Raw genomic sequence first — 10475 nt, 5'->3', positions numbered from 1 at the left:
TGGATGAAACTGAGGCTTGCAATCTCAAAAGCGATTCTTCAGTCCTACACCTCGTTCAATAATGCGATATGACACAGCTTTATCACCTAAACAAAAATAAACACTGTATGCACAAACTCTGAACTACCATGGACTCGTTGACGTATTCCCACTGAGCTTTTACGTAACAGCTCAACATCAATGAGTTTGCCACGGGCACGAGCTACAATGTGCAGCACAGACATTTACTTCACTGTAAAACAAGACTCGGGTGAATGACACAAATGGTGCTAATTTCCGCTTTAACATTATTATACATAGTGGGGAACCAATATGTCCACAAACACTGCAGCAGACCGATTCAACACAGAGTAACGTTAACGTTACATGCACGTTTCACCATGCCAACTAGCTGAGCAATGTTGTGGATTAAAGTGCATCGAAATAAATTAAGACGCAAAGTGACCATGGTGTTAGCTAACTAGTCAACGTTAATCACTAACGAATAACGTTATCAGATTTGTCCTAACTCTGCAGCTATCCAACTCCGTTTAGATAAGTAAGGTTAACGTTAGCGTAGCAATTGTTAGCTAATAGCTGGCGCTACCCAGCCTGTTGGCTAACTAGCCCACGAAAACTGCTAGGTAGTTGAAATGAATTCGTATGTCTAGGAAGCTTAGCAAAGTAAAAACGCACTTAATATGCCCTCTGTGGCTAAAACTGTCTATTTAAGCAGCTGCCACGAACATACAATAGAGGTAAACAGACCTGGCTTCGTTTGAACAACACAGTTTCAAAATGGCTACCTTAGCAGCGGCAGCACACATTTATCAGCTTGCTACGTGCTAGCGAGCTAACTTGCAGTGTTTCATGACGATACCGTGTAGCTGTTACCTTCTCCTGAGCAAGATAGCCCCCGATAGAGACGTATTCATACATACATAAAATCTGCAAATATTAACGAGATCACACTTTTTTCGCAACTATAAACTTCTTTAATAATACGGCTATTGGTGTTTGTTTGGGTTTTCGGAGCGCTTACCACTGGCGCTGGCACTGAGGGATTCGAACAGCCTTAATGATGCTACGTTCAAGATCTGCCGAGTTCATGCAATTTAACAAGGTTCCACAGTGTTTTTGAAGTCGGACCGGCTTAACAGTGCCGCTTCTGTAAATACTTTTCTTTTTAGATAAAACAGTAAGTGCATATTTGAAATTACCACATACTAATTAAAAAAAAAAAATCAAAATATGTTTGGAACACGGTGGTGGTAGCACGTATATCGGGATTTTGCCATCTTGAATATAACTTAATACCTCCCCCGCCACCCACAGCCAAACCAGTCGATATCAGAACCAGTCTCATTCAGCTTTGGAAGATCAGGAGACAGGTATTTAATCGAGCACCGATCGGATGGCAGCCTGCAAACGACCTCTAGTTTAGCTAGTTAACGTTAACTTTGTAAGTATTTGTAATCGTGCCTGCAGTGGCCTTGGTAAACCATTGAATGACAAACAATTAAAGGGTGACGTTTTGGTAATTGCAACATCTGTGGTTTATAGGTCGTTGCAGTAGAATAGCTCTGTATTGCATCAGATTGAGCAAGTGGCTATAAGTGGTAGTTTGCTAGCTGTTACTAGCACATTAGCCTGGGGTAGTGCATCATGGATAAAACTCCTGAGTGCATGTGCTATGGGGACTGTTTTATTACTGATTAATGACGTGTCTTTTTCAGACTGAAAATGATGAAATTTGCACCTGGAAGACGCATAATTTCTGGGGTAAGACTAAAAGATAGACAATAAATACAGATGTACTGTATGTGCCAACAGTATATAACAATAAGAAGTCATGATGTGTATGCACTTCTATGATTATTATGTTCTCAGGTTCCAGTATGGAGATGTCTTCAGCAGATAACCAGAGCACCAAAGTACACAACAGAAGCTCAGCTGCTGTTTCACTCTCAAGCCTTCTCAGTGTTAATGCCATCCAGACTAACTTCCACCAACAGGTTGTTGAGCATCAGGCCCGTGAGCTGGCCTGCCTCACGTCTCTGCCACGGGGATTCACGAGGCACCTCAGAGACAGGCGATAGCAGAGAGGGTTTTCGTTTGAGGGCCCTCACCCAGGCTCCCAAACCAGCTCTTTACCTTGGTTTCTCTGGGCTCATCCCTTTTCTGTCTGCGCCTCTCCTGATGGCCGCCACACAGTCCTTCTACCCTGAACTGGCATATGCTCAAGTGGTCTACGGGGCCTCTATAGTCTCCTTCCTTGGAGGTGCCCGCTGGGGGTTTGCCCTCCCTGCTGGTAGTCCTGCTCAGCCTGACTGGATGAACTTGGGCAACAGTGTGGTGCCTTCACTTCTGGCTTGGCTGGCGCTGCTCTGCAGGAACAATATTGCAGAGGGAGCCCTGGTAGTTATTATGGGACTGGGTCTCTCTCTGCACTATGACCTGACCCTGCTGCCTGGCTACCCCTCCTGGTTCAAAGCCATGCGAACTGTCCTCACTCTGGTTGCCACCTTTTCACTGGTGGCTACCCTGACAATTAAAAACTACTGCACTGAGAAGAAGATCAAAGAGATTCAGAACTGATTTAGGAGAACAGTTTGTACATTGAGACACATGGACCTAATAAAATGTAAAATTAAGTGCAGATTTGCAGATAGTCTGGTTTGTTGACGCTGTACACCAACTCACAGCGGTAATTTTGCTACTTATAATAGTTTTAATATGTTATGGGACAAATGTAACATGTATAAACGGGGCATATCATTAGAAAATGAACAAAAATGGTTTGGCTAAGTTCCAAAATGGGCACAGAAATGTGGGGATCTACATTAAAACACCCAAATGTAGAACAAGACAGACCTTGAAATGAAATGAAACGTATCATTTATCAGAAACACTCATAGAACTATATTTGCTGGGAAAAGTACAGACAAAAAGTACCCTTACTGAGAACATGTTTGGATGTGCAAATTTGAGACAGTGTATAAACATGTGGGACTATTTGCATAACTTTCCTTTCCATTGCTGTGTAACTCCTGACTGATGCGAGTCAAAACCACAGCTGAAGAAATGGCAGTTTTTAAGCTGTTTTCTTAGTTTGTCAAAGACAAATGATACAGTGTAACTCTATGTTATATAATGTTAACTGTTCCCAAACATCCTCACCCATCTGTTTCTCTCTGCCTCTGTAAAGACTCTATTCTGAGTAGCTACAGTATATGATAGAGACCTGAATATTAAAACAGTCAGGTCAACATGTATGTTTTACTGGAGATTGACATTCAATGTAAGTGTCCATTGTAAATCCACGAGTGCTGAGTTTTAGTAGATATGGAGATTTGGAGGCGAGTGATCCCACATTCACTCTCACAGGACTTTTGGAAGATGAGCCCTCTTTTAAGTTACACTATGTTCTAACTATCTTAAATGAAGAACGAGGGAATGTAAGTTCATTTTAAATCCAGCATGCATATAACTCTTTTATGAAGTTTATTGAGTCTGAAAAGCAACCAGTTAAAGATGTTATTACTGTTGTGTGACATTAATATTCTGTTCTGTTTGAAAATGGATACCAGTACATGATGGGAAATACTGTGCAACGGCTCCACTCAGCTTGCAAATGTGATGAGCTTCAACATCTGAAAAGGAAATGTAATATAACTTGCCATAAAGAGGGTAAATACATTTCTAAACATGTGCATTGTCTTACAATAATTATGTTGTGTATATCAACATCAGAAAGTTGAAATATAAATAGTAATATCAGGTGCCACTGATGAGTGAAATGATAAAACACTCTTCACTTGCTTGGATTAAAGTGTGAATAGTGACTAAGAGGCACTATTATTTACAATATCATATATGACTGAGTAATAACTGCACTGATGTGACAACAGTGGTGTGCTGTTCAAGTTTATCATTATTTAGAGAAATCACTTACCATTGAACTTTGGTTCCAATATTAAATAGGCTCAAGTGGTTTGATAAATCTTACAAGTAGCAATGCACTCACCTCAAACATTTCTTTGAGGACAAATAAAGAGAAAAAACAAAACAGTGTTTTCACATCTTATCGAAGAACAGTGTTCACAGTCCCAACAGGACTCTTTGACTTGAGAAGAAAAACTCTCTGGTCCATCCAGAATAAAACTCTACTGTGAAAAAATATCCTTAGCGCAAGGATTGCTTTGTCATTACATACACCAAAGAGCACAACAAGTGTGTTGCCACTCTGACAGTCCTGTAAAATGAATTGAAAATAGAGACATGGGCGAATTGTGTAACAGTGTAAGCGGAAGCAGTTTTGGCAGTTTTCCAGTTTTAGATCGGCTGCCATATTCTTATGTTCGATGAATGTCAAATGTTCTGGACAAATAACAAGAAAAAAATGTCTAATCCATGTATAAATAACAATGTGAAAGCCTACTTGAGACAGAAACACACCTTAGTGTTTCTTAAGGTGCAGCTTTTCTTCAGTTTATACCGATCTGGGATGATTCAGGTGCTGATATGGACGTTCAAAACTGTGAATATTCCTGGCCATCAGAGCACAGCCAGCCCGCCATCACAGCGGCTGGTGATCATGTTGCCGACTTCAGTCCAGGTATCCAGGTGAGGGTCATAGATTTCCACAGAGTCCACCGTCACCGGGGCAGAGAAGTCTCTGCTGGCAGCCCGACCCCCAACGGCATACAGCAGCCCATTAACTGCTGACACGGACACACCTGCACGAGCTGTGGACATTGGGGCCACCTCAACCCATTTCTCCTGTAGAAAGACAAGTACAGAGGTGAGGAGAACGTTGGGACACAGATGTCACGGAGGACTGACTGAAAATGAAATTGTCACCGAAGGGTCTTTAGTGACCCTTGACTTCTCTCTCCCGCTTTACCTCTTCTGGACAGTACTTCTCCACTGTCTCCAGTGCACCCAGCGCCTCATTCCAGCCGCCCACCGCATAAATGCAGTTATTGAGGCAGGCGACGCCCACATAGGCTCGCCGTGTGACCATGACGGGCAGGGCGCTCCACCGGCGGGAGATAGGGTCATACACCTCGGCTGAGCGCAGCTCCATTCCTTCGTCACTGATTCCTCCAATCACGTAAATAAAGCCTGGAAAGAAACAACAGCATTTAGTTGGGAGCTGCTTCACTCAGGATTACTCACATCTATTCTGAAAAAGGGGAGGAACACACCTTGTAGTTCACAGCAGCCAAAGTAGTACCGAGGAACCGCCATGCTGCCGATGACCTCCCACTTGTTCTCCTCTGGGTCGTATCGTTCCATGGTCTTCCCAATCTCAGAGCCAATCCAACCACCTAAAGAAGCACAGTGCAATCATCAGGTCATGTCTTTGTTTTGTTTACCAAGATGCTGGTTATGAATTATCGATTCAATTGCACTTATTGAGTTGTTTATTATTATTTCGCAAAATAATTTTGTTGAACTATTAATATTTACATTTTGGGTTATTTTTACAAGTAGATTGGTTTATTTATGTTCAGCTTTAGTGTTTTCTTACATCATTTTTTAAATCTTGTTTTTAATAACATTGCTTCTATGTTCTCTCACTGTGCTTAAAGGGTCACTCCAGCAATTTAGTATTGAACATCCATAAAGTTGGGGGACTTGCAAGAGACAAACAGAAAGAAAAAGAATGGTCAAAATGATAGAAGCAGACGGCGAGATATCCTGACTTTTAGTTCCTAGTAGGGCTCAGACTTCAAAAACACTGGATCCTACATTTCCCAAAATGCAAACCCAAGAGCATCTTTCATTTAACCTTCACTAACTGGTATATACCCACATCTTTCATGTTCCCAGTTTGCGACGCAAGGTTGCTGTTTTAAATTTGCAGCCCTTTAAAAGTAAACTACCAGTTTGAGCTGGATGTGTTTTGGTTAAACATGGTGCTAATATTACGTAAATTGTGGAGTTTACCAAGTGCATACAGAGCTCCATGGCAGGGGCAGACGCCAACACCACAGCGCGGAAAGTTCAGAGACGCCACAGCGGCCCACTGCTTGGTCACTGGGTCGTATCTCTCTGTGCAGTCAAAAATCATTGAGTCTTTCTCTCCTGGAGGAAAAAAAAGAATTCCTTATCAGACTGACGATTGTTGAGCTTCTTTTATGTTTGGGCTTGAACAGAAACACAAGGAGGTTCAGCTCTCTCACCTCCCACCACATAGATCATGCCCTCCAGCACCGCCACCCCCAACCCGCTGCGGGCCTGGTGCAGGGACGACACGGTGGTCCAGTACTGGTTAAAGGTGTCAAAGCGCTCCACACAGCTCAGCGCCCGGCTGTCACTCCAGCGGCCGCCCTGCAGCCGAGTGTAGCCTCCTGCCACGAGGAAACAAGTAAAGGTCCAAGATTAAATTGCATTTCTGACATTTCTTATTTGGAAGCTCTTCGTACCGTCTTCGTTTAAAACGTCCTCATTTACCAAAATTCATCAGGTTACTTTTTCTATGCTGAAGAAAGAGATTTGAAACAGAACCTATGGCATAGAGGTATTTCCTGGCTTTTCTTCTGGGTCTCATCTTGGCTGGTTGTAGCTGACTGTACATCTTATTTTCTTTGGGAGACTTTGTGACTTCAGTGTATTCCTTCAGCAGAGTCTGCAGCGCCACCCGCAGGCTGAAGTCTGTAATACCTTTATTAAACAGCAAAAATGGCAACAAAAAAAATCCAATATGTTGTTTACAATGTGTCATCTAATCAATTTTACAGCAATATTGTGAATATAAATAATGAAATATGGGGAATAATGTTTTTCCTTACCCTCTATGTACTTGAACAGTCTCTGTGGGGAAAGCAGAGGGAAGCGTACCGGTTCCAACACCTCCACTACATGTTTTTTCCTCTTTGCCACATCTTGGAGAACCCAGTCCATGGCTGCAGTGAACACCTGGTACTCATCCTCAATTCTCAGCTCTTCACTTCTTAGCAGCCTCACCAGCTGATCCTTCGACAGGCCCCTAAACTCATCGGTGACACACACCTAAAGGGAGGCAATCTGTAAGCATCAAACTTGAAAATGACAGTGCAAGTTGAAGCACTTTTAGCAAGTTAAATGGTAAAAATACCATTCTGATGAAACGCTGATGTTGTGTGACCGGGCTTGTTTTGAATAAGGACAGAATAACAACAGATTTCATGTACATCTAGCTATAATTTACCAGGGAAACACAGAATATTGTCAGAGACATACAAGAGAGATAAAGAGATAAAAACGACATACAGGGCCTCTTATTGTTACATACCTCCAGAAAGTGAACATGGATGTAGTTCTCAGTAAACTCCAGCATGTCCATGCAGGCAATCTGCTCCAGGAACTGAAAGATGCCCACACAGTTGGATGGGTCCATGTGGCCCTTGAGAAACTCTCCACAGATAGACACCACCTCGTTCAGCTGCAGCATGTCTGCTGCCACCATCAGCTCCTGGACATTCTCCACTGTCACACTGATCACGCCTGATAGAAAAGGGTACATATTTCATTCAGAAAATGGTTCAAAATCGTATTTATAAACACCATGACGGGAATATCAAGATTGAGGCGGACCTGTGTATATGAAGTCCAGCAAAACCTCAAAGACTTCAGTTTCCACTCCAAGGATCTGCACTTCCTCTTTATCCGCTTCCCTCATACCGCCGGAGAACAGAGCGGAGAAGTACGGGCTGCTGGCAGCAAGCACCAGTCGGTGGACCTTGAAGACCCGGCCGCCAACCTTCAGCCCCACGTCACAGAAGTCGGTGCGGAGCCGCATCTTGTTCATCTGGGCCAGGATGAGTCTGGCGTAGCGGTCTGAGGCCAGCAGAGCCTGTTCGGACGCCTGGGTTGCCATGGCAGCTGCAGCATCACCACCACAACAAGTGGATGTTGACACAGAGGTGGAGGACATGGCAGCTGTGGCAGGTCTGTGTTAACTTAACATGGAGGCCAGGATTCCCGAACCCTCCTCTCTAGTGAGTCTCAGCGTGAAACGGGCCTGAAAGACACACGAGCCGACTGCATGAAGACCAAAACACAGATAGAGTCACTGACACACTTGACTATTGTGTAACAACACCAAAGTGGGGCAATATAATGAGCGATAAACGGATAAAAACGGACTTTCTTGACTGTGTCATGGTAAAGCACACTGATGCATTCATAGGTTAATTACTGACCGTCACTCTGTTGTCATATTGTTTACATAAAACACCTGCCGCCGCCGTTAGCCAGGCATGCTAGCCCGCAGACAGCTCGCCAGGATGGATTCAACCATGTTCAACTGAAATCAGACAACTTTACTGCTCGACCAATCCCTGCTCAGAGAGCCTCAACTCACAGAGGATTATGGGCTTTAGAAAAGAAATGTCAAAATTCCGCTTGTTTTTAGCTGCGACTTACCCATAAGTTTACTGATGAGGATGGAAGCAACTTCCGTCGCCCTGCAGACTGTCAATCCTTTTTTTCTGGATCGACTGCGCGGGCCTGGCAGTTGTATCCCCAGTCATAACTAATCAATCCAGAGAATGTTGCATTTTCTGTGTGTTTGTATCGTCAGGTCAGTGACCTTCCCTGTCTCTCTTGCAGAACTAAAGCAGAACTTTAAATTGCTCCAAGGTATGGCTTATTTCGTTTTGTTTTAATTATATATATATATATTTTGAAATTTCTATTTTGATCGGTTTACCCCGCCAGGTTTGTTATATCACACAACGCCAGATGGCAGTGTTGCCTTTGAACAAAGCAGCTAAACAAATGGAAGTCCCTGACAACAAGCCACAGAAACCTACCATGTAAATTATCATAGTATTCTTAGCATGTCAGCCCCCAGCAGAATGGTAATTTCAGATGTAGCCATCCTCCACTGTGTTGGCTGTAACCTCTTCCACTGGAATCTTGACCAAGCCGACAACATAGCCTACTCTTTGACAGTGGCAATGGGTGATAGTTGTTCTATAAGCAGCTTGACATCAAATTAGTTTAAATATTATGTTGTAAACCTGTTATTACATGCAGAACTCCAGCACTGCTTTGGACCATTAGACCTGTCTGGTCCACTGAATTGAGCTGAAAAACACCTGTGACAGTTACAGGAAAAAGTCATGTAACTGTCACTTGACTTGTATTTCCTGCTATTTCAATGTGTCACCCAGAATAAAACAGCCAGTGGTGTACTTTAGAATACGTGCTGGCACCAACATCGGTCTGTTAAAACTCAAACATAGATATGTGCCAACCTGGCCCCCCTTTGTACTACACAATTGGTTGGGTTTCCCTCTTGCTGCCCTGTATTGTTGAATCTCCAGTTTGCCCTGTTTCCCTAAAGGGCATCCACCATGGCCATTATCTCAGCTGAACAATTAGATTATTGGACACAGCTTAAATGGACTCTTAGTAAGCCAATATAAAACAAAGCTCACCTTTCGAACTGAGTGAGCTTTGAAAAAGACAAAAACAAACCCCCTGTCGCTTTAATGTTCCTTCCCTTTGTAGCTAAATGTCTTGGGAAAGATTTGAAAATCTAGACTTGTTGTTACTTCTGCCATGAGAGACTGCAGTGAGTTTGTGAAGCATCATTGCTTAGCCAAACAATCAGATGATGGCCTAACTTTGAGCTGCCGTATTCAACTCTCCCATTTTTCACAATTGATTTCCAGCATAGATCTTTCCATGAGTATGTGTATATACATGTGATATCTTCCCATTGAAATGCCGACCAAACAGTCTTAACTTGGCTACATGTTTATCAGAAAACCAAAACATATGAAAATCTGGAAGGCGAATGTACTCTTCATCCTCAAATAAGATTAATTTTTTTCTCAATAGTGGCACGATTACTGGCCCTTTCAACGCAAGCCAGAGTTATTTTCAGATTCAAGAGCCTCATTGGTGTTTCACTGAAGTGTGACAACAACCTCTTTTCAGTCAATGGATGATACATGCTGGTGATGGACAAACATGTTCTCTCTCCAACATGATAATATGTCCATCAGAAATTGGTTTGAATAACCAACAAAGTAACATTGCTACTGACTTCATTACTAGAGGCAGAAAGCAGGCCTCTTCTAAATCCTTAAATTAACCTAAATGACAGAGTTTCCATGTGTTTAGGCTTCATGTGTTTCATTTATAATATTAAAGTGTTTCTTTTCCTTTGCCTTTTGTTCTTTGTGCTGCTGCCTGGGCAGGTGTCTCTTGTAAAACAGGTTTTAATAAGTAGGTGAGGTGCTAAAATGAATTTGAATGTAGGGACACAGACTTCTTTTGGCAAAAATGGTTCTGTTACAGTTGGATTATGTTTTTTTGTTTTTTGTTTGGCATGGCTGTAGTCTCTCATTTTTTATCTTCTATAGGCAATATTTTGCTTGTCATGAACATGACAATTATTTTCACTGATTATCATGTCTCTCCATTGTGGTGATTGGAAGCAGAGCGTTTGCCTTGCTGTCAGAATCTCCCATGTAGTGGGAGAAAAAGTAAAT

General features: G+C 42.6%; 2 protein-coding genes across 2 annotated transcripts; one reads left to right on the top strand and one right to left on the bottom strand.

Annotated features, from left to right (window-relative positions):
* Positions 1-312: 312 nt before the first annotated feature.
* LOC139296441 (transmembrane protein 69-like) lies at positions 313-2733 on the top strand. The gene is made up of 3 exons (XM_070918841.1): positions 313-350; positions 1716-1761; positions 1870-2733. Exons 1-3 carry the CDS (start codon positions 313-315, stop codon positions 2575-2577), a joined length of 792 nt encoding a protein of 263 aa, XP_070774942.1. The 3' UTR covers positions 2578-2733.
* Positions 2734-4464: 1731 nt separating this feature from the next.
* On the bottom strand, positions 4465-7903 carry ipp (intracisternal A particle-promoted polypeptide). Its single transcript, XM_070919491.1, has 9 exons — positions 7564-7903; positions 7262-7473; positions 6780-6999; positions 6496-6651; positions 6171-6338; positions 5935-6072; positions 5190-5312; positions 4886-5106; positions 4465-4761 (listed from the first exon to the last, which is right to left on the bottom strand). Exons 1-9 carry the CDS (start codon positions 7901-7903, stop codon positions 4537-4539), a joined length of 1803 nt encoding a protein of 600 aa, XP_070775592.1. The 3' UTR covers positions 4465-4536.
* Positions 7904-10475: the final 2572 nt, after the last annotated feature.

Source organism: Enoplosus armatus, chromosome 14, assembly GCF_043641665.1.
Source record: "Enoplosus armatus isolate fEnoArm2 chromosome 14, fEnoArm2.hap1, whole genome shotgun sequence".
In the NCBI taxonomy this organism is placed as follows: domain Eukaryota; kingdom Metazoa; phylum Chordata; class Actinopteri; order Centrarchiformes; family Enoplosidae; genus Enoplosus; species Enoplosus armatus.
The sequence above is the reverse complement of the archived record's forward strand: the minus strand, read 5'-3'. Positions and strand labels throughout refer to the sequence as shown.

Coding starts and splice junctions, on each gene's coding strand:
- LOC139296441 (XM_070918841.1), top strand. CDS start 313: ATGTCCACAAACACTGCAGCAGACCGATTCAACACAGA. Junction 351..1,715: donor GCAGACCGATTCAACACAGA/GTAACGTTAACG, acceptor TGTCTTTTTCAG/ACTGAAAATGATGAAATTTG. Junction 1,762..1,869: donor GAAGACGCATAATTTCTGGG/GTAAGACTAAAA, acceptor TTATGTTCTCAG/GTTCCAGTATGGAGATGTCT.
- ipp (XM_070919491.1), bottom strand. CDS start 7,903: ATGTCCTCCACCTCTGTGTCAACATCCACTTGTTGTGGTGGTGATGCT. Junction 7,474..7,563: donor GCTGGACTTCATATACACAG/GTCCGCCTCAAT, acceptor CTTTTCTATCAG/GCGTGATCAGTGTGACAGTG. Junction 6,339..6,495: donor GAAATACCTCTATGCCATAG/GTTCTGTTTCAA, acceptor TCCTCGTGGCAG/GAGGCTACACTCGGCTGCAG.